The sequence below is a fragment of the Corythoichthys intestinalis genome, chromosome 8, assembly GCF_030265065.1.
Source record: "Corythoichthys intestinalis isolate RoL2023-P3 chromosome 8, ASM3026506v1, whole genome shotgun sequence".
NCBI lineage: Eukaryota > Metazoa > Chordata > Actinopteri > Syngnathiformes > Syngnathidae > Corythoichthys > Corythoichthys intestinalis.
The window spans coordinates 54,214,158-54,238,601 of record NC_080402.1 but is presented as its reverse complement, the minus strand read 5'-3'; the positions used below and the strand labels follow the sequence as shown (position 1 = coordinate 54,238,601).

At 39.7% G+C, this 24,444-nt stretch overlaps 1 protein-coding gene across 1 annotated transcript in view; it reads left to right on the top strand.

Annotated features, from left to right (window-relative positions):
- Positions 1-24,444, top strand: part of gpm6ab (glycoprotein M6Ab) — a 79,341-nt gene that overhangs the window by 22,797 nt on the left and 32,100 nt on the right. Inside the window, exon 2 of the mRNA XM_057843260.1 lies at positions 7,629-7,821. Within this exon, the coding sequence (XP_057699243.1) occupies positions 7,629-7,821 (193 nt within the window). The remainder of the gene's footprint in view (positions 1-7,628; positions 7,822-24,444) is intronic.

Sequence of the window (24,444 nt, the reverse complement as noted above, 5' to 3'; positions counted from 1 at the left end):
TTCAAAACGACACACATTTTAACAATAAAACACATTACATAAAACAATTGGTGTTCAAACGTCCATCTAGTCTGATCAACATGTAAATTTAGTAAAGTAAATTATCCTAATTTGCCAAAAGTCCGTTAGCTTAAATTAGCGGTCAGCAACCCTCGGGTCCGGAGCCCCATGTGGCTCTTTGATCCCTCTGATGTGCCTCAGTTTTAAAATGTAACACAATTATTTAATTAAAACATAATATGGCGCTTACGAGTCTTGAAGAAATTTAGCTTCCCCTTAGTAAACAGAACAAGTCAGGTCCACTCTCTTTGTATTTTTGTTAACAGAACACTCACGGAGGTCATGAATTTGACAGGGATCAGAGAACAAACGGACCCAAGTATGCAGAGCTCAGAGCAGGTTTTATTGACAAGGTTCCCGAAAAGGAGAAGGCTTGGCTTTCGACGAGGCCTAGAGAGTTGTTCGAGCAGGGGGGTTAGGGTTAGGGTTAAATATATCTTAATGGCGGATTGCAGGTGCATACCCACAGCTACTGTACAAGAGCGTGCAGCACCCATTCGAAGGCGTGCTGCTCTCACTGTTGTTTTTTATTGGTCAATACCTTGTTCACCTGCCTAATCTTGGATTGTACTTGTTTTGCTCCCACCAGTTGCACTGGTCTTATTGGCTGTGGTGGTAGCATGAAAACAAAACTATAAATTCACAGAGAAAAACAAAACAAACTAAATTAACTTGTAACACAGGTGACAATTTGAAAAGCAGTGGAGTAAAAAGCACAGATATGTGGTGTAAAATGTAGCGAAGTAAATAATACCACTTCATATTTGTGCTCAAGTAACTTACATTACATTCCACCACCGTTAATTAGCTGTAACACTTGGAAAAGAGAATTTCAGGAATGATGAGTGTTAAAGGCATAATTGAATTCCTAGGTCACTGGATCATTAAGGTATTTCAGAGTCATGTGTTGCACCATGTTGATTGCTTCATTCACTGACTTATTGTAGGTAAAGTGCCTAAAAAGATGCTATTCACCACCAAATGTTCGAAACACACCATTATTAGAGATGTCAAAGAAAAGGGCTTTTAATTGTATCTTCCCGAATTGAATTGTTTCTTGGAGACTGGGATTAACCTCATAAAGCAGGCTGGGACAACACTGTTCCAGAACAGAATATGACCGTAAATAAACGTGATTATCGTGATTATCTTCCAGGCATTTGTTTCAAAATATTCTTAAACAAGACCTATTTATGCCGCTCTACTCAAGCATTGAGCAGCCATTTTGTATATTGTATAAGTACATTTTATTGGGCAGAGAACATAGATTACTCACTCATAGATTATACTCATAGATCACTAAGCATGCTTCCCTCGTCTGCATTGTCTACAAAAAGTACAGCCACTCCCCCAGTTATTACTGTACAGTGGTATGAAAAAGTATCGGAACCTTTTGGAATTTCTAACATTTCTGCATAACATCACCATCAAATGTGATCTCATCTTTGTCAAATCGCACAGATGCAAAAAAGCGTCTGCTGTAACTAAAACCACCCAAACATTTATAGGTTTTCATATTTTAATGAAGATAGCATGCAAGCAATGCCAGACGGGGGAAAAATAAGAAAGTGAACCCTCTGCCTAAAGATACGTGAAGAGCAATTGAGACATATTTTTACCAAATAATTTAAGTCAGGTGTGTGCTCAATCACTGATGAGTGGTTTAACGCTGCCCTGCCCACTATAAAACACACACCTGGTAAGCATTGTCTGATGTGGTCATGGTTGGTCAAAAGAGCTGTCTGAAGACCTGCAGTCAAGGATTTTTGATTTGTATAGAGCTGGGAAAGAATGCAAAACCATCTCTAAAAGTTGGATGTTCATCAATCGACAGTCAGAGAAGTTGTCTACAAATGGAGAGTGTGTGGCACTGTGGCATCTCTCCCAAGGAGTGGCCATCCACAAAAGATGACACCAAGAGTTCAGCGCAGAGTACTCAGAGAGGTAAAAAAAGAACCCTAGAGTGTCTGCTAAAGACTTACAGAAATCACTGGCACAGTCCAAAATCTCTGAGCACACATCAACTATATGTAAAACTATGGCCAAGAATGGTGTTCATGGGAGGAATCCACGGAGGCAGCCACTGCTGTCTAAAGAAAACTTTGTTTGTCGTTTAATGTTCACAAAAAGGCACTTGGACACTCCACGGACGTTTTGCAAAATATTTTGTGGACTAATGAAACCAAAGTTGAATTGTTTAGGAGTAACCCACAACGCCATGTGTGGAGGAAGAATGGAACAGCTCATCAACATCAACACCTCATCCCCACCATAAAGCATCATGATTTGGGGCTGTTTCCTCAGAGCCTGGACAACTGACAATCATGAATGGAAGAATGAATTCATAAGTTTATCAGGATGTTTTGCAGGGAAACCTGAGGCTGCGTTTCAAACAGTTGAAGCTAAAAAGAGGATTGCTGCTGCAACAAACAACACAGAAGTAAATCAACTTCAGAGTGGTTTCACAAGAACAAAATACACGTTCTGGAGTGGCCAAGTCAAAGTGCAGACTTGAACCCCATTGAGATACTGTGGCATGACCTAAAGACAGCAATTTATGTCAGACATCCCAGGAATCTGACTGGATTACAGCAGTTTTGTAGGAAGAATGGGCCAAGATTAGGCCTGATCGATGTGCCAAACTGATCTGCAGCTACAGGAAGCGTCTGGTTGAAGTTACTGCTGCTAAAGGGGGGCTACAAACCATTAAATGTGATGGTTCACTTACTTATTTTTCGCCCTTCTGTGATTGTTTGCATACTATCCTCATTAAAATATGAAAACCTACAAATTGTTGGGTGGCTTTAGTTAAAGCAGACACTGATTTTTCATCTGTGTGATTTTGACAAAGATCAGCACACATTTGATGGTGATTTTATGCAGAAATGTGAGAAATTCCAAAAGGTTCAGATACTTTTCATACCACTGTATATCCAAAAATGTTGCGTAACTGAGTGATGTCACAAAAAAATACTACAACACGATTAATGCAGTACCACCTCCTCAAAGAACCACCCTCATGTTTATGGAGCGTATACAGCCTCGTGCGCTTAGTGTGCCTCTGTTTTTTTTACCAGGTCACTGGGTCTTGCCTGCTTAGCAAACCCAAATATGGCAATATGAAAAAGATTATCACATGGCTGAAATGTGCCACAACCAAAAAACAAACACCTGCACGCACATTCTCTGTCTGACACTGCATCATTATGATGCAAGGATTTATTTATTTTCTAGTTGTGGACCTTTTTAGACAGTGACAAGATGCTGCAGAAAATCACTTCAGCTCCACAAGCGCTCATAATACATTTATAACATGTCTCCTGAATACGCCATCTGCCTCGCCAAAGAGACAAACAATCAGTCTTTATTGAAATGCCTGATATGTCTATACAAGAAAACCCGTCTGTAATGTACATTAAGATCAGCAAAATTGGAACAAATGATTATTTATTTATCAGTAATATTTCTACCTTTACGACTCTTCTTTTTACATGCAACACTTTCCATTGATCTCTACAAAATACACAGCAGCGCAAACTGACATGAATTGTGCCTGTGAGTCTGTGCAGGAAAACGTGTATTAGTACGGCTGTAATGCTTGCCGAGCTGCACAGTTGCCATAACAACGCTACAGGCAAAGTGGGTCAGCAGGCTCCTGCCACACCCCTGCTGGCATGGCAACATGGTTGGTCAATTAAACATGAGCAATAGGATGACTCACACAAATGAAAACACACAAGCTCTTCTCAAAGAACCCGGGAGATGTTCTTATTATCGTGCATATATTTTGTCTTTGCATTAAGATATGTAGGCTGTTTATCTGCGTGCCTACGCATTTACTTTTATTACGGTATACTCAAGCGCAAGGCTGGAGCTGCTTGAGAATGAGCAATCGAACATGGTGGACTGTCATATATCTTTCACTTCAGTCAAAACTGTAAGGTATTGCTGTAATTAAGAACATGTCAGCGAACAAAAAAAACTGAGAGAACAGCTGAGAGCATTTTAAAGCCATGATTAAAAAAAAAAAAAAAAAAAAAATCACATGAAAGCAGAAGACTGCATGCACATGTAGCAAATGGAGCTTTAAAACCATCCACAGCCATTTTAGAGGCTGTAAATTCTGAGGCTGTGGTTGCCACTTGAATGAACGCAGTGACCCCAATCCTGCCTCGCTGTAATATTAAATAAAATTTGCTATATATAACAAGTCACACAAACCATTGTAGATCATAGACGGACAGATACCCACTGCCTCCTTCACATTCACAGAGGACAAGACAGATGTGCTGGCCACATCCAAGCAGGCTGAAAATCAAAAACCTGCAGGATGGAAAGGTTTAAAAGGAATATAGAGTCTCTCAGCTCTCTTGTCTTGCTAAAAAAGCGAAACTACAACTTGGAATGATTGACTGATAATATTAATGTATATACTTAAAACACGAGAAAACAAATATTAATGTCACCGTTATTTAAATTAAGGACATGTAATTGATGGTAGCTTTGCATGTAATGCAAAATCAAACATCTACATTACTGATGGTAGCTTTGCATGAAATGCATAAGCAACCATCTATGAAATTCTCTTATTGTTTTTTCAATGGCGTTTCTTCGGCACGCCTCACACCCCATCGACACTGTTCAAATACCGAAATAACTGGAATTCTCGTGCGACGCAGGGAATCTTTCGAATGACCCCCCAAAAAATTACCGTTCACACCAAAACGCAGGTTTTTTAGGGAATTTTTTTTTTTTTTTTCAATGTAGCTACCGTAACTTTCGGACTATAAGGTGCACCTGACTATAAGCCGCCTCCCACCAAATTTGACACGAAAACGGCATTTGTTCATAGATAAGCTTCACTGGACTATAAGCCGCAGCTGTCCTCACTGTGCCATATTTACACGAAAAGGTGTTAACGGGTAACACTTTATTTGACAGTGGCGTCCTAAGATGCCATAAGAACAAATGAACCACCATGAAACTTTGAGCCAATTGGCTGCGAATCTTTATTCTTCTGAAGACGGTACACAAGAAAGCCCGCAAACAGCTTGCTGAAGACATGTCAACAAAGCACATGGATTACTGGAACCATGTCCTATGGTCTGATGAGACGTGCTGGCTTTCTTGTGTACCGTCTTCAGAAGAGGCTTCCTCCTGGGGTGACAGCCATGCACACCAATTTGATGTAGAGTGCAGCGTATGGTCTGAGCACTAACAGGCTGACTCTCCACCTCTTCAATCTCTGCAGCAATGCTGTCAGCACTCCTGTAACGAGTCACATGACATTTTGGATGGAAAATGACAAGCAGTACTCAATTTGGACATTTAGAAATGTACGTAGTTTCTATGGGGTGTACCCACTTTTGTTGCCAGGGGTTTGGATATTACTGGCTATATTGAGTTTTTTTTAGGGAAAATAATTTAACTCTATTACATAGGCTGCACACAGACTACTTTTCATTGTGTCAAAGTGTTATTTTGTCAGTGTTGTCCCATAATATAACATGATATGACATGGTATAAGCCGCAGGATTCAAAATGAGGGGAAAAAGTATCGCTTAAAAGTCGGCTTATAGTCCGAAAATTATGGTAGTTCGACAATTTTTATCCAACTCATATAATTCATAAATCAAAAATTGCAGGAAGGGGCATAAAAGTTATAAACAGAAATTGCCACAAAAAAAAAAAAAAAAAAATTCGCCAAAAATGTTCCCATTCGTTTCTAATTTGCCAAAATTTCTCCTTTATTTGTTGTGATTTTGGACTGAAAACTTGCCATTACAGCCCGTTTACATTCAACTGGCGCCCAAGTAAGTCAATGCCATTGACAGCCATGTACATCCTTGCCAATGACGGCCATGTACGTCAACGCCATTGACAGCCATGTATGTCCTTGCCAATGACACCATTGTACTTGGATTCCATTGACAGCCATGTACATCCATGCCAGTGACACCAATATACAACCATGCCATTGACAGCCATGTACAGTATGTCCTTGCCACTGACGCCAATATATGTCGATTGTATTGATGCCAATGTGCTTGGATTTCATTGACACATATTTAAGTTGATGCCCTTGACGGCCTTAAACGTCCAAATATCAACAGGAAATGACCTGATATCAACAAAAAGTGGTCCTAAAATGTCCCCAAATCAGGAGAAAGTGAACTGATATCTAAAGGAAGTAACCCTGAAATGTCCAGAAATCAACAGAGAGTGACTTGTTATCAATAAGCAGTGACCTGAAATCAGCAGGACGTGACTCCAAGGGGTTTACCTGCGAAAGCAAACCTACCATCGGAATTGAAATTGCATTTTCTAGTTGTTGTATGTATGGGTTCAAACTGGTCATTCTTACCTTTGTGAAGCTTCTGTGGGCAGTCAACATCTACCAATAAGTGTCGTTGAGTGCTTCTTCATCAAACTTTGAAGCAATATCTAAAAAAATATATAAACAATTCACAAAGATGTTCATACTGGGTTGAGTTCACCTCGGTTGCTTCAACACCATCACTAAACCGATACTGGCTTTTGATACCCAAACCTGGTCTTGCATTATATTGTAATTTACATAGACACTGAAGTCTAGATTTTCATCATTTGTGAGGCATAATAATTAAAATAACAAAAAATAAGAAAAAAGGTAATAATATATTTCTTTACCTCTGTAAAGTTGGCCCCCTATCAGATGCAAATTTATAGAAAAATGATGTCATTCATGTGTGCGTGTGCTGAAAAACCTTTTGTGCTGCTATCGTTTTTGAAATATAAACAATTCTTTCATAGGTCATTCTGAGGTCAGCCAGCCCTCCAATTTAATTGAAAATGGCTACAAATTGTGTCAATCGTTTGTGCTACGTTTGTGCTAGTTGGTGCTGTAAAAATCTTTGGCTTGAGATATTAAATTCAAGTGATGACATGACTCGCAGCCCCCCATTTATTGCAAAGTGGACCCAAAGGGGTGCCGTTCATTTGTGCTACGTTTGCACTAGTTGTTGGGACACTTCTCTGTTATTGGAAGAGTTTTAACAGCACAAATGGGGGGCTGCATGACGTCATCACTCAAAATTAATATCTCAATATTTAGAAAGGATAGCAGCAAAAATGATTTTTTTTACAGCACAAACTAGCACAGATGATTGACACCACTCTGAGCCATTTTTAATCAAAATGGGGGGTGGTTGACCTCAGATTGACCCTATAAAAGAATTGTTAATATCTCAAAATCGATAGCAGCACAAACAAAGAAATTTCAGCACAAACGAATGACATGATTTTTCTAAAAATTTGCATCTAATGGAGGGCCAACTTCACTGAGGTTGTGTAATAAATCCATATGAAATACCAGCTCGATTTTTTAAATAACTGACAAAAACATTGGAACCTTACACAGTGTTTAGGAGTTTTTATTTATTTCTTATCTGTTTATTCAGATGTGCCTGTGTTTTACATTTATGTTGGTTTCACATTTGGTCATTAACGGTCATTCTTTTTCGATCACTTCTACTTTGGTATAATATTGAAAAGACATTGTTGCATTACACATGTTTTTCTGTGTTTAGGTTGTAAGGAGTGTTGTGAACGATGTGTGGGTAGCCTCCCCTGGGCATCCCTCATCGCCACCATTCTCCTCTACATGGGCGTGGCCTTGTTCTGTGGATGTGGCCATGAGGCTTTGAGTGGAACCGTCACCATCCTCCAGAACTACTTTGAGGTCATTAGAGCCCCTGGGGATTCATTGGATGTGTTCACCATGTGAGTAACTATAGTAAAAAAAAAAAAAAAAAAAAAAAACACAAAAAAGAAGTGTCACTCTCTAATTATGTAAGGTAGTGTTTTAAATACGTCACAAGGTGTCAGTGGCGAGTTTTAAATAGTTTGGGATCAGGCCAATGAGTGTGTTTTGTGCTGTGCCTTGACTGACGCCGTAGTTTACCTTTAATCCACAGTGGGGTGTAAATATTGGAGAAAGGAGAGTGGAAACAAATTTGTAACTCGGACCGCGCCATTTATTGGCATAAGCTTCTGCAACTCCTTCACAACAAACATAAGTATTATATAGTGAAAATACAACAAAAATAATATTCATATCTCTCAAAAAATAATGTTCACAAAAAGAAAAGTGCTTAATCGATTAATGAGGCCCTATTCTCACACAGTTAAACAACAAAACAAAGAGAACTGGCATTCACAAATTCACAATCAAAATAGATATGCAAAAAACACACAAATCTTACTCAGACTTTTGTCAAACTCTATTTAAACATTATAGCAACTCGTTTAGCTCACCCAATACACCGGATGGCAATATTAAGTCACAATATACAAACTATGACGCTGGGAGCCATTATCAGGAGTCTTGTTTGTTGTGAAGACAACACTCAAATGAAAAAAATCACAATGGACCCGCATTAAACAGGAAACTACGGTGTCAGTCGAGGGACAAAACACACACATTGGATTGATCTCTTATTAATTTAAAACTTGCCATTGACACCTCGTGGTGTATTTAAATCACTACCATACATAGATAAAGCGTGACACTGTGAAGTACGGCAGCGTGGCCATGTGACGTGATGCCCTGCGACGTCAACAACAACGACGAGCTACTATAAATATATATATATATATATATTTTTTTTTTCTTTTTTTTAATTTTACAAATTTTATGAAAACGAAAACATTAAGAGGGGTTTTAATACGAAACTATTATAACTTGTACTAACATTCATCTTTTAAGAACTACATCTCTTTCTATCCGTGGTACCCTTTAAGTTAAATCCAGACATGTATTCTGGAAGTTTTCAAAATGTTTTTTTCGTTGTTTTTTTAAAACAAAGGTTTGAATGGAACGGTGTATCACCTGAACCAATACACATGAAAGTTATTATAAGGTAAAACAGATTCATTTTGCATTGATCATTTAGCCTATGAATTAAATAGGTCCATATTCTAGAGAAATGTAGCACTGACCCCCGTTCAACAATCCATCTTCCTAATGTCCCATCCCCAACAAAAAGTGTACGGGTTATGCTTTTATATCGTCTTTACCAACGTTGAGATGAAACGTGCGCTAGTGACGGGAAAAGTCGTTCACCTGAGGAAACGAATCAATTCCGGTTCGTTCAGTAAAAAGATTCGTTCAAACAAATCGTTCAACGAATCGTTTGCCCTCCTCATCCCCCCCACCCACAACCGCCCAAATGAATCGTTCGGTCAGTGAACGGGAAGTGACGTTGCCAAACGAATCACCAAAAGACCGCTTAGCATATATAACTGAACAGGAAGGCTTGGTCCCTCCCCCTCTTGCACAGTACACAGGCTTTTCATTGGCCGCTCTCTTCGTCAATTCAGAAGTGAGTGACAGACTGTGTTTTTCTGTTAAATTTTTTTCACTGCCTCGTCTCTGCCGGCGCCCGGGTCTCCTCAGCCGCTGCAGCAATGAGAATTTCCGCGTCTATCATATTTCTATGGGATCAAAGCCATGGCTTGTGCTTGCTTCACTTTGATATAGGGAAACGGTTAAACATTTCCCCTTTTTTTTAAGCACAAACTTTTTCAATCACGCTAAATTGCGTGTACGCTCCCTTCCGTATTCGTAGCTTAAACGCGTGTTTACGTGAGCTGGCTGCTCGTGAAAGCCATTTCATATACCACCGAATCATTTTGGCTGAAGAACAAATAAATGTGGAATTTAAATAAACTGTTTTCGGCTATTTTTTCCGGTTGAGTGAGATTTATTGCACACAAATAAGAAAATATAAAAAATATGAATAAATAATCAATTTATAATGTATATTAATAAATATTAAATCAACGTTATAAATAAAAATTATTATTATTATTTGGCTTCTCTGACACGAAAATAAATAAATAAAACAACACTCGAAAAAATATTACCTAAAAATCGTGTTGAAATGTCATTTTTGCACTGGTATTAATATATAAATAATCCCATAAACTCCACGCATTCATCCCCTCCCGATCTCAGATCGCCAAATGCTGACGAAAAAAGAATCGTTTGCTCTTTACAATGTAACCATTCCACTCTCATTGGAATGTTAAGAAAATGGAGACATACATGTATATATACACATCCTACGTCCCCGCGTTTAATTTTTGGACGCTTTAGTTGCACAGGATGGACTGATGGACTCAACGTTAATTAATTTGCGCCCCGACCCGACAAGCTGTGACACGGAAAAAAAAAAAAAAAACTCGGAAAAATATGTCATGAAACTACCGTTTCATAGCAAATCAGTATTAGGGTGATCATACTAAATAGTCATTTTCCATGGGCACAGATTAGATAAATTTCGCTGCCATGAAGTCCAGCTAGAGTCTCTTGACAGCTTTCTCGCCCGCCCCCGCGACGTCTCCATAGCTCAGCCTTATCGCCTTGTAGCTACTGGCGAAAGTTTTAACGTACTGTAAAGTGGATACAATGTCGTCATATGTAGTCTCGAGTCTGTTGATAAAAGCACAGTAAACTTTGCTCACTGTGATTATGTGGTGATTTTTGTGCATTTGAGTAGCATATGATAGGCTCAACATGAAAGAGTATGTGATAAAGCCCTTTCCTTTCAGTCCTTAGCTCGTTCACTGCCGCAGCGCTGCTGCGTGACTGCCGCTGTAGGCGCACTATAAATTAGCGTAGCAGTCTAGCAGAACGAATCATCTAAGCATTCTCGGTAGGACCGAGAGTCAGTGAACGGGAAGTGACATAACTCAGTCTTGCCCACTGCCTGCACGCTGGCTGCTTATTGGCCACACGTGGAAGTGAGTGACAGACGCCCTGATTCTGTTTCCGCTCCCTCCCCTGCCCACGATGAGGCTGGCGTCTGATTGGTCGTGTGCTATGTCAGTAGATGCTGCCGCTTGCTCAATGCCCTCCCACGCAGATAACAAGGCAAGCCCCAACTTGATAGAACGAATCAGTGCAGGTGATTAGTTCGGTCTCGTTCACCCAAACAATTCATTCAAAAAGAACGAATCGTTCACGACCGATACAACAGTAACGTGCGCCCTTCATATAACAGTATTAGCCACCAAGTGTAGAGTGAATGAATAATGCAATGCAAAATGTCATCAATGCACTAGAAACTGCAATTTCGGGAGAAATTACACACCTTGGTCTTTCCTCTGTGGAGATACAGATCTTAGCCCCACTCAGGTCTATCAATAGAATGGATCATAATGCCAGTCATTGGCACTAAACAAAGTAAAAGCCATTAGAAATGATTGGGAGAATTGGACGTCCGTGGACGTCAATGGCGGCACCACTCATGAGCCTCAATAGAATTGGAGAAGTTTGGGGGGACACGTCCTATTGATATCTGGTCATTTTTTGTTGATTTGGGAAAAAAAAAAAAAATTCCCATTGAAAATGAATGGGAAAATTTTTGGACGTCCATGCACGTCAATGGTATCAACTTACATAGGCGTCAATGGAATCCAAGTACATCGGCATCAATAGAATGAAAAAACATAATTAAATGCCATTAGAAATGAATGGGAAATTTGGACTTCCATAGCCGTCAATGGCGGCACCCTCCATAAGCGTCAATGGAATTGGGGAAGTTTGGGGGACACGTCCTATTGATATCTGGTCATTTTTTGTTGATTTGGGGAAAAAAAAAAAATTCCCATTGAAAATGAATGGGAAAAATTTTGGACGTCCATGGACGTCAATGGTATCAACTTACATAAGCGTCAATGGATACCAAGTACATTGGCATCAATAGAATGAACAAACATGAAGAAATGCCATTGGAAATGAATGGGAAGTTTGGACGTCCATGAACGTCAATGGCATCACCCTCCATAAGCAGCAATGCAATCGGGGACATTTGGGGGACACGTCCTATTGATATCTAGTCATTTTCTGTTGATTTGGGGAAAAAAAAAAAATTCCCATTGAAAATGAATGGGAAAAATTTTGGACGTCCATGGCCGTCAATGGCATCGATATCCATATAGTCAATTGAATCCAAGAACATTGGCATCAATAGATTCGACATGCATGGCCGTCAATGGCAATGCAATGTAAAGTCCATTGGAAATCCTATTGAAAGTGAATGGGAACTTTTCCCATTAGAAATGAATGGGATAGTTTTTGGCAAATATCCGGGGAACCGTAAATTTTTTCCAAATTCTGTATACAACTTTTATGCCCCTCACCGTCCCGGAATTTTTGATGCCCAAATTATGTGATTTGGTCAAAAATTGTAGGACTAGATACATTTTGAAACTTTTTTTTTTTTCACGGAAAATTGCCGTTTGCGGACGAACGGAAACATTTTCGGGGCCATTTGTAAAATTTCCTGTGTCACGCGAAAATTCCGGTCGTGCCGATACTTGAACGGTGCCGATCGGTCTAACGGTTCGGGCTGTGAAGCGCGCGTTTTTTTTCCATTCAAAATGAATAGGAAAGTTTTTGGCAAATTTCCGGGGAACCGTAAAGTTTTGCCAAATTCTGTATACAACTTTTATGCCCCTCAATGTCCTGGAATTTTTGATGCCCAAATTATGTGATTTGGTCCAAAATTGTAGGACTAGATACATTTTGAAACTTTTTTTTTTTTCCGGAAAATTGCCGTTTACGGGCGAACGGAAAATTTTTCGGGGCCGTTTGAAAAATTCCCATCGTCGCGCGAAAATTCCGGTCGTGCCGATACTTGAACGGTACCGATCGGAGGTACGGTTCGGGCTGCGCGGCGCGCCGAAAAAAACGTCGACAATTATTGAATAATAATAATAATAATAATAATAACTAGAAACTGCAATTTCGGGAGAAATTACACCTTGGTCTTTCCTCTGTGGAGATACAAATCTTAGCCCCACTCAGGTCTATCAATAGAATGGACCATAATGCCAGTCAATGGCACTAAACAAAGTAAAAGCTATTAGAAAAGATTGGGAGAGTTGGACGTCCATGGCCGTCAATGGCAGCACCCTCCATAAGCATCATTGTAATTGGGGACATTTGGGGTACACGTCCTATTGATATCTGGTCATTTTTTGTTGATTTGGGCAAAAAAAAAAAATTCCCATTGAAAATGAATGGGAAAAATTTTGGACGTCCATGGACGTCAATGGTATCAACTTACATAAGCGTCAATGGATACCAAGTACATTGGCATCAATAGAATGAACAAACATGAAGAAATGCCATTAGAAATTAATGGGAAGTTTGGACGTCCATGGACGTCAATGGCATCACCCTCCATAAGCAGCAATACAATCGGGGACATTTGGGGGACACGTCCTATTGATATCTGGTCATTTTTTGTTGATTTGGGGAAAAAAAAAAAATTCCCATTGAAAATGAATGGGAAAAATTTTGGACGTCCATGGACGTCAATTGTATCAACTTACATAAGCGTCAATGGATACCAAGTACATTGGCATCAATAGAATGAACAAACATGAAGAAATGCCATTAGAAATTAATGGGAAGTTTGGACGTCCATAGACGTCAATGGCATCACCCTCCATAAGCAGCAATACAATCGGGGACATTTGGGGTACACGTCCTATTGATATATGGTCATTTTTTGTTGATTTGGGCAAAAAAAAAAAATTCCCATTGAAAATGAATGGGAAAAATTTTGGACGTCCATGGACGTCAATGGTATCAACTTACATAAGCGTCAATGGATACCAAGTACATTGGCATCAATAGAATGAACAAACATGAAGAAATGCCATTGGAAATTAATGGGAAGTTTGGACGTCCGTGGACGTCAATGGCATCACCCTCCATAAGCATCATTGTAATTGGGGACATTTGGGGTACATGTCCTATTGATATCTGGTCATTTTTTGTTGATTTGGGCAAAAAAAAAAAATTCCCATTGAAAATGAATGGGAAAAATTTTGGACGTCCATGGACGTCAATGGTATCAACTTACATAAGCGTCAATGGATACCAAGTACATTGGCATCAATAGAATGAACAAACATGAAGAAATGCCATTAGAAATTAATGGGAAGTTTGGACGTCCATGGACGTCAATGGCATCACCCTCCATAAGCAGCAATACAATCGGGGACATTTGGGGGACACGTCCTATTGATATCTGGTCATTTTTTGTTGATTTGGGGAAAAAAAAAAATTCCCATTGAAAATGAATGGGAAAAATTTTGGACGTCCATGGACGTCAATTGTATCAACTTACATAAGCGTCAATGGATACCAAGTACATTGGCATCAATAGAATGAACAAACATGAAGAAATGCCATTAGAAATTAATGGGAAGTTTGGACGTCCATAGACCTCAATGGCATCACCCTCCATAAGCAGCAATACAATCGGGGACATTTGGGGTACACGTCCTATTGATATATGGTCATTTTTTGTTGATTTGGGCAAAAAAAAAAAATTCCCATTGAAAATGAATGGGAAAAATTTTGGACGTCCATGGACGTCAATGGTATCAACTTACATAAGCGTCAATGGATACCAAGTACATTGGCATCAATAGAATGAACAAACATGAAGAAATGCCATTAGAAATTAATGGGAAGTTTGGACGTCCATGGACGTCAATGGCATCACCCTCCATAAGCAGCAATACAATCGGGGACATTTGGGGTACACGTCCTATTGATATCTGGTCATTTTTTGTTGATTTGGGGAAAAAAAAAAATTCCCATTGAAAATGAATGGGAAAAATTTTGGACGTCCATGGACGTCAATGGTATCAACTTACATAAGCGTCAATGGATACCAAGTACATTGGCATCAATAGAATGAACAAACATGAAGAAATGCCATTAGAAATTAATGGGAAGTTTGGACGTCCATGGACGTCAATGGCATCACCCTCCTTTAGCGGCAATGCAATTGGGGACATTTGGGGGACACGTCCTATTGACATCTAGTCATTTTCTTTTGATTTTGGGGAAAAAAAAATTCCTATTGGAAATGAATGGGAAAAATTTTGGACGTCCATGGACGTCAATGGTATCAACTTACATAAGCGTCAATGGATACCAAGTACATTGGCATCAATAGAATGAACAAACATGAAGAAATGCCATTGGAAATGTATGGGAAGTTTGGACGTCCCTGGACGTCAATGGCATCACCCTCCATAAGCAGCAATGCAATCGGGGACATTTGGGGGACACGTCCTATTGATATCTAGTCATTTTCTGTTGATTTGGGGGAAAAAAAAAAATTTCCCATTGAAAATGAATGGGAAAATTTTTGGACGTCCATGGATGTCAATGGCAGCACCCCCCATAAGCGTCAATGGAGTTGGGGACGTTTGGGGTATACGTCCTATTGATATCTGGTCATTTTCTGTCGATTTGGAGAAATTTAGTTTTTTCCCCATTGAAAATGAATGGGAAAAATTTTGGACGTCCATGGATGTCAATGGCAGCACCCCCCATAAGCGTCAATGGAGTTGGGGACGTTTGGGGTATACGTCCTATTGATATCTGGTCATTTTCTGTCGATTTGGAGAAATTTAGTTTTTTCCCCATTGAAAATGAATGGGGAAAATTTTGGACGTCCATGGAAGTCAATGGCAGCACCCCCCATAAGCGTCAATGGAATTGGGGAAGTTTGGGGGACACGTCCTATTGATATCTGGCCATTTTCTGTTTATTTGGGGAAATTTTGTTTTTTCCCCATTGAAAATGAATGGGAAAAATTTTGGACGTCCGTGGCAGTCAATGGCATCGACATCCATATAGTCAATTGAATCCAAGTACATTGGCATCAGTAGATTCGACATGCATGGCCGTCAATGGCATCAATGCAATGTAAATTCTATGGAAATCCCATTGGAAGTGAATGGGACTTTTCCCATTCGAAATGAATGGGATAGTTTTTGGCAAATTTCCGAGGAAGCGTAATTTTTTTCCAAATTCTGTATACAACTTTTATGCCCCTCACCGTCCCGGAATTTTTGATGCCCAAATTATGTGATTTGGTCAAAAATTGTAGGACTAGATACATTTTGAAACTTTTTTTTTTTTCATGGAAAATTGCCGTTTACGGACGAACGGAAAAATTTTCGGGGCCATTTGTAAAGTTTCCTGTGTCACGCGAAAATTCCGGTCGTGCCGATACTTGAACGGTGCCGATCGGTCTAACGGTTCGGGCTGTGAAGCGCGCGTTTTTTTTCCATTCAAAATGAATAGGAAAGTTTTTGGCAAATTTCCGGGGAACCGTAAATTTTTGCCAAATTCTGTATACAACTTTTATGCCCCTCAACGTCCCGGAATTTTTGATGCCCAAATTATGTGATTTGGTCAAAAATTGTAGGACTAGATACATTTTGAAACTTTTTTTATTTTTCGGAAAATTGCCGTTTACGGGCGAACGGAAAATTTTTCGTGGCGGTTTGAAAAATTCCCATCGTCACGCGAAAAATCCGGTCGTGCCGATACTTCAACGGTGCCGATCGGTGCTACGGTTTGGGCTGTGCGTTGGCTCAAAAAAACGCGGAGAATTATTGAATAATAATAATAACTAGAAACTGCAATTTCGGGAGAAATTACACACCTTGGTCTTTCCTCTGTGGAGATACAAATCTTAGCCCCACTCAGGTCTATCAATAGAATGGACCATAATGCCAGTCATTGGCACTAAACAAAGTTAAAGCCATTAGAAAAGATTGGGAGAATTGGACGTCCATGAACGTCAATGGCATCACCCTCCATAAGCGGCAATGCAATCGGGGACATTTGGGGGACACGTCCTAATGATATCTAGTCATTTTCTGTTGATTTGGGAAAAAAAAAAAAAAATCCCATTGAAAATGAATGGGAAAAATTTTGGACGTCCATGGACGTCAATGGTATCAACTTACATAAGCGTCAATGGAATCCAAGTACATTGGCATCAATAGAATGAACAAACATGAAGAAATGCCTTTGGAAATGAATGGGAAGTTTGGACGTCCGTGGACGTCAATGGCATCACCCTCCATAAGCAGCAATGCAATCGGGCACATTTGGGGGAAACGTCCTATTGATATCTAGTCATTTTCTGTTGATTTGGGGGGAAAAAAAAAAATTCCCATTGAAAATGAATGGGAAAAATTTTGGACGTCCATGGACGTCAATGGTATCAACTTAAATAAGCGTCAATGGAATCCAAGTACATTGGCATCAAAAGAATGAACAAACATGAAGAAATGCCATTGGAAATGAATGGGAAGTTTGGACGTCCCTGGACGTCAATGGCATCACCCTCCATAAGCAGCAATGCAATCGGGGACATTTGGGGGACAGGTCCTATTGATATCTAGTCATTTTCTGTTGATTTGGGGGAAGAAAAAAAAAATTCCCATTGAAAATGAATGGGTAAAATTTTGGACGTCCATGGACGTCAATGGCAGCACCCCCCATAAGCGTCAATGGAATTGGGGACGTTTGGGATATACGTCCTATTGATATCTGGTCATTTTCTGTTGATTTGGAGAAATTTAGTTTTTTCCCCATTGAAAATGAATGGGAAAAATTTTGGACGTCCATGGACGTCAGTGGCAGCACCCTCTATAAGCGTCAATTGAATTGGGGACGTTTGGGGGACACGTCCTATTGATATCTGGTCATTTTCTGTTTATTTGGGGAAATGTAGTTTTTTCCCCATTGAAAATGAATGGGAAAAATTTTGGACGTCCATGGCAGTCAATGGCATCGACATCCATATAGTCAATTGAATCCAAGTACATTGGCATCAATAGATTCGACATGCATGGCCGTCAATGGCATCAATGCAATGTAAATTCCATTGAAATCCCATTGTAAGTGAATGGGAACTTTTCCCATTAGAAATGAATGGGAGAGTTTTTGGCAAATTTCCAGGGAACCGTAAATTTTTTCCAAATTCTGTATACAACTTTTATGCCCCTCACCGTCCCGGAATTTTTGATACCCAAATTATGTGATTTGGTCAAAAATTGTAGGACTAGATACATTTTGAAAAAAAAAAAAAAATCTGGAAAATTGCCGTTTGCGGGAAAACGGAAAATTTTTCGGGGCCCTTTTTAAAAAAGCCATCGTCGCGCAAAAATTCCGGACGTTTCGATATCCGAACGGTGCCGATCGGTGCAGCGGTTCGGGCTGTGCGGCGCGCCGAAAAAACGCGGAGAATAAGATGAATAATAATAATAATAATAAGTACGATAAAGTTGCAGAACAGCATTACCTTGTTCTTTCCCTTGGAAAGACCAAGGTAATAACTAGAAACTGCAATTTCGGGAGAAATTACACACCTTGGTCTTTCCTCTGTGGAGATACAAATCTTAGCCCCACTCAGGTCTATCAATAGAATGGACCATAATGCCAGTCATTGGCACTAAACAAAGTTAAAGGCATTAGAAAAGATTGGGAGAATTGGACGTCCATGTCCGTCAATGGCAGCACCCTCCATAATTGTTAATGGAATTGGGGAAGTTTGGGGGACACGTCCTATTGATATCTAGTCATTTTCTGTTGATTTGGGGAAAAAAAAAATTTCCCATTGAAAATGAATGGGAAAAATTTTGGACGTCCATGGACGTCAATGGTATCAACTTACATAAGCGTCAATGGAATCCAAGTACATTGGCATCAATAAAATGAACAAACATGAAGAAATGCCATTGGAAATGAATGGGAAGTTTGGACGTCCATGAACGTCAATGGCATCACCCTCCATAAGCGGCAATGCAATCGGGGACATTTGGGGGACAAGTCCTAATGATATCTAGTCATTTTCTGTTGATTTGGGGAAAAAAAAAAATTCCCATTGAAAATGAATGGGAAAAATTTTGGACGTCCATGGACGTCAATGGTATCAATTTACATAAGCGTCAATGGAATCCAAGTACATTGGCATCAATAGAATGAACAAACATGAAGAAATGCCATTGGAAATGAATGGGAAGTTTGGACGTCCATGAACGTCAATGGCATCACCCTCCATAAGCGGCAATGCAATCGGGGACATTTGGGGGACACGTCCTAATGATATCTAGTCATTTTCTGTTGATTTGGGAAAAAAAAAAAATTCCCATTGAAAATGAATGGGAAAAATTTTGGACGTCCATGGACGTCAATGGTATCAACTTACATAAGCGTCAATGGAATCCAAGTACATTGGCATCAATAGAATGAACAAACATGAAGAAATGCCATTGGGATTTAATGGGAAGTTTGGACGTCCATGAACGTCAATGGCATCACCCTCCATAAGCGGCAATGCAATCGGGGACATTTGGGGGACACGTCCTAATGATATCTAGTCATTTTCTGTTGATTTGGGGAAAAAAAAAAAAATTCCCATTGAAAATGAATGGGAAAAATTTTGGACGTCCATGGACGTCAATGGTATCAACTTACATAAGCGTCAATGGAATCCAAGTACATAGGCATCAATAGAATGAACAAACATGAAGAAATGCCTTTGGAAATTAATGGGAAGTTTGGACGTCCCTGGACGTCAATGGCATCACCCTCCAGAAGCAGCAATGCAATTGGGGACATTTGGGGGACACGTCCTATTGATATCTAGTCATTTTCTGTTGATTTGGGGAAAAAAAAAAATTTCCCATTGAAAATGAATGGGTAAAATTTTGGACGTCCATGGACGTCAATGGCAGCACCCCCCATAAGCATCAATGGAGTTGGGGACGTTTGGGGTATACGTCCTATTGATATCTGGTCATTTTCTGTTGATTTGGAGAAATGTAGTTTTTTCCCCATTGAAAATGAATGGGAAAAATTTTGGACGTCCATTTAAGTCAATGGCGGCACCCTTCATAAGCGTCAATGGAATTGGGGAAGTTTGGAGGACACGTCCTATTGATATCTGGTCATTTTCTGTTGATTTGGGGTAATTTTGTTTTTTCCCCATTGAAAATGAATGGGAAAAATTTTGGACGTCCATGGCAGTCAATGGCATCGACATCTATATAGTCAGTTGAATCCAAGTACATTGGCATCAGTAGATTCGACATGCATGGCCGTCAATGGCATCAATGCAATGTAAATTCCATTGGAAATCCCATTGGAAGTGAATGGGACTTTTCCCATTCGAAATGAATGGGATAGTTTTTGGCAAATTTCCGAGGAAGCGTAATTTTTTTCCAAATTCTGTATACAACTTTTATGCCCCTCACCGTCCCGGAATTTTTGATGCCCAAATTATGTGATTTGGTCAAAAATTGTAGGACTAGATACATTTTGAAACTTTTTTTTTTTTCACGGAAAATTGCCGTTTACGGACGAACGGAAAAATTTTCGGGGCCATTTGTAAAGTTTCCTGTGTCACGCGAAAATTCCGGTCGTGCCGATACTTGAACGGTGCCGATCGGTCTAACGGTTCGGGCTGTGAAGCGCGCGTTTTTTTTCCATTCAAAATGAATAGGAAAGTTTTTGGCAAATTTCCGGGGAACCGTAAATTTTTGCCAAATTCTGTATACAACTTTTATGCCCCTCACCGTCCCGGAATTTTTGATGCCCAAATTATGTGATTTGGTCAAAAATTGTAGGACTAGATACATTTTGAAACTTTTTTTATTTTTCGGAAAATTGCCGTTTACGGGCGAACGGAAAATTTTTCGTGGCGGTTTGAAAAATTCCCATCGTCACGCGAAAATTCCGGTCGTGCCGATACTTGAACTGTGCCGATCGGTGCTACGGTTTGGGCTGTGCGTTGGCTCAAAAAAACGCGGAGAATAAGATGAATAAATAATAAGTACAACTAGAAACTGCAATTTCGGGAGAAATTACACACCTTGGTCTTTCCTCTGTGGAGATACAAATCTTAGCCCCACTCAGGTCTATCAATAGAATGGACCATAATGCCAGTCATTGGCACTAAACAAAGTTAAAGCCATTAGAAAAGATTGGGAGAATTGGACGTCCATGTCCGTCAATGGCAGCACCCTCCATAATTGTTAATGGAATCGGGGAAGTTTGGGGGACACGTCCTATTGATATGTAGTCATTTTCTGTTGATTTGGGAAAAAAAAAAAAATTCCCATTGAAAATGAATGGGAAAAATTTTGGACGTCCATGGACGTCAATGGTATCAACTTACATAAGCGTCAATGGAATCCAAGTACATTGGCATCAATAAAATGAACAAACATGAAGAAATGCCATTGGAAATGAATGGGAAGTTTGGACGTCCATGAACGTCAATGGCATCACCCTCCATAAGCGGCAATGCAATCGGGGACATTTGGGGGACACGTCCTAATGATATCTAGTCATTTTCTGTTGATTTGGGAAAAAAAAAAAATCCCATTGAAAATGAATGGGAAAAATTTTGGACGTCCATGGACGTCAATGGTATCAACTTACATAAGCGTCAATGGAATCCAAGTACATTGGCATCAATAGAATGAATGAACAAACATGAAGAAATGCCTTTGGAAATGAATGGGAAGTTTGGACGTCCATGGACGTCAATGGCATCACCCCCCATAAGCGGCAATGCAATCGGGGACATTTGGGGGACACGTCCTAATGATATCTAGTCATTTTCTGTTGATTTGAGGAAAAAAAAAAATTTCCCATTGAAAATGAATGGGAAAAATTTTGGACGTCCATGGACGTCAATGGTATCAACTTACATAAGCGTCAATGGAATCCAAGTACATTGGCATCAATAGAATGAACAAACATGAAGAAATGCCATTGGAAATTAATGGGAAGTTTGGACGTCCGTGGACGTCAATGGCATCACCCTCCATAAGCAGCAATGCAATCGGGCACATTTGGGGGAAACGTCCTATTGATATCTAGTCATTTTCTGTTGATTTGGGGAAAAAAAAAAAAATTCCCATTGAAAATGAATGGGAAAAATTTTGGACGTCCATGGACGTCAATGGTATCAACTTACATAAGCGTCAATGGAATCCAAGTACATTGGCATCAATAGAATGAACAAACATGAAGAAATGCCATTGGAAATAAATGGGAAGTTTGGACGTCCATGAACGTCAATGGCATCACCCTCCGTAAGCGGCAATGCAATCGGGGACATTTGGGGGACACGTCCTAATGATATCCAGTCATTTTCTGTTGATTTGGGGAAAAAAAAAAAAATTCCCATTGAAAATGAATGGGAAAAATTTTGGACGTCCATGGACGTCAATGGTATCAACTTACATAAGCGTCAATGGAATCCAAGTACATTGGCATCAATAGAATGAACAAACATGAAGAAATGCCATTGGAAATGAATGGAAATTTTGGACGTCCATGGACGTCAATGGCATCACCCTCCATAAGCGGCAATGCAATCGGGGACATTTGGGGGACACGTCCTAATGATATCTAGTCATTTTTTGTTGATTTTGGGGAAAAAAAAAAAATTCCCATTGAAAATGAATGGGAAAAATTTTGGACGTCCATGGACGTCAATGGTATCAACTTACATAGGCGTCAATGGAATCCAAGTACATTGGCATCAATAGAATGAACAAACATGAAGAAATGCCATTGGAAATGAATGGGAAGTTTGGACGTCCATGAACGTCAATGGCATCACCCTCCATAAGCGTAAATGGAATTGGGGACGTTTGGGGTATACGTCCTATTAATATCTGGTCATTTTCTGTTGATTTGGGGAAATTTAGTTTTTTCCCCATTGAAAATGAATGGGAAAATTTTTGGACGTCCATGGACGTCAATGGCAGCACCCCCTATAAGCGTCAATGGAGTTCGGAACGTTTGGGGGAGACGTACTATTGATAACTGGTCATTTTCTGATGATTTGGGGAAATTTAGTTTTTTCCCCATTGAAAATGAATGGGAAAAATTTTGGACGTCCATGTACGTCAATGGCAGCACCCCCCATAAGTGTCAATGGAGTTGGGGACGTTTGGGGTATACGTCCTATTAATATCTGGTCATTTTCTGTTGATTTGGGGAAATTTAGTTTTTTCCCCATTGAAAATGAATGGGAAAAATTTTGGACGTCCATGGCCGTCAATGGCATCGACATCCATACAGTCAGTTGAATCCAAGTACATTGGCATCAGTAGATTCGACATGCATGGCCGTCAATGGCATCAATGCAATGTAAATTCCATTGGAAATCCCATTGGAAGTGAATGGGACTTTTCCCATTCGAAATGAATGGGATAGTTTTTGGCAAATTTCCGAGGAAGCGTAATTTTTTTCCAAATTCTGTATACAACTTTTATGCCCCTCACCGTCCCGGAATTTTTGATGCCCAAATTATGTGATTTGGTCAAAAATTGTAGGACTAGATACATTTTGAAACTTTTTTTTTTTTCACGGAAAATTGCCGTTTACGGACGAACGGAAAAATTTTCGGGGCCATTTGTAAAGTTTCCTGTGTCACGCGAAAATTCCGGTCGTGCCGATACTTGAACGGTGCCGATCGGTCTAACGGTTCGGGCTGTGAAGCGCGCGTTTTTTTTCCATTCAAAATGAATAGGAAAGTTTTTGGCAAATTTCCGGGGAACCGTAAATTTTTGCCAAATTCTGTATACAACTTTTATGCCCCTCACCGTCCCGGAATTTTTGATGGCCAAATTATGTGATTTGGTCAAAAATTGTAGGACTAGATACATTTTGAAACTTTTTTTATTTTTCGGAAAATTGCCGTTTACGGGCGAACGGAAAATTTTTCGTGGCGGTTTGAAAAATTCCCATCGTCACACGAAAAATCCGGTCGTGCCGATACTTGAACGGTGCCGATCGGTGCTACGGTTTGGGCTGTGCGTTGGCTCAAAAAAACGCGGAGAATAAGATGAATAAATAATAAGTACAATAAAGTTGCACAATAACAATACCTTGTTCTTTCTTTCAGAAAGACCAAGGTAATAATAATAATAAGTACAATAAAGTTGTAGAATATCATTACCTTGTTCTTTCCTTTGGAAAGACCAAGGTAATAATAATAATAAAAAGTACAATAAAGTTGTACAACAACATAACCTTGTTCTTTCCCTTGGAAAGACCAAGGTAATAATAAGAACTAGAAACTGCAATTTCGGGAGAAATTACACACCTTGGTCTTTCCTCTGTGGAGATACAGATCTTAGCCCCACTCAGGTCTATCAATAGAATGGATCATAATGCCAGTCATTGGCAAAAAACAAAGTAAAAGCCGTTAGAAATGAATGGGAGAATTGGACGTCCATGGACGTCAATGGCGGCACCTTTCATAATTGTTAATGGAATCGGGGAAGTTTGGGGGACACGTCCTAATGATATCTAGTCATTTTCTGTTGATTTTGGGAAAAAAAAAAAAATCCCATTGAAAATGAATGGGAAAATTTTTGGACGTCCATGGACGTCAATGGTATCAACTTACATAAGCGTCAATGGAATCCAAGTACATTGGCATCAATAGAATGAACAAACATGAAGAAATGCCATTGGAAATG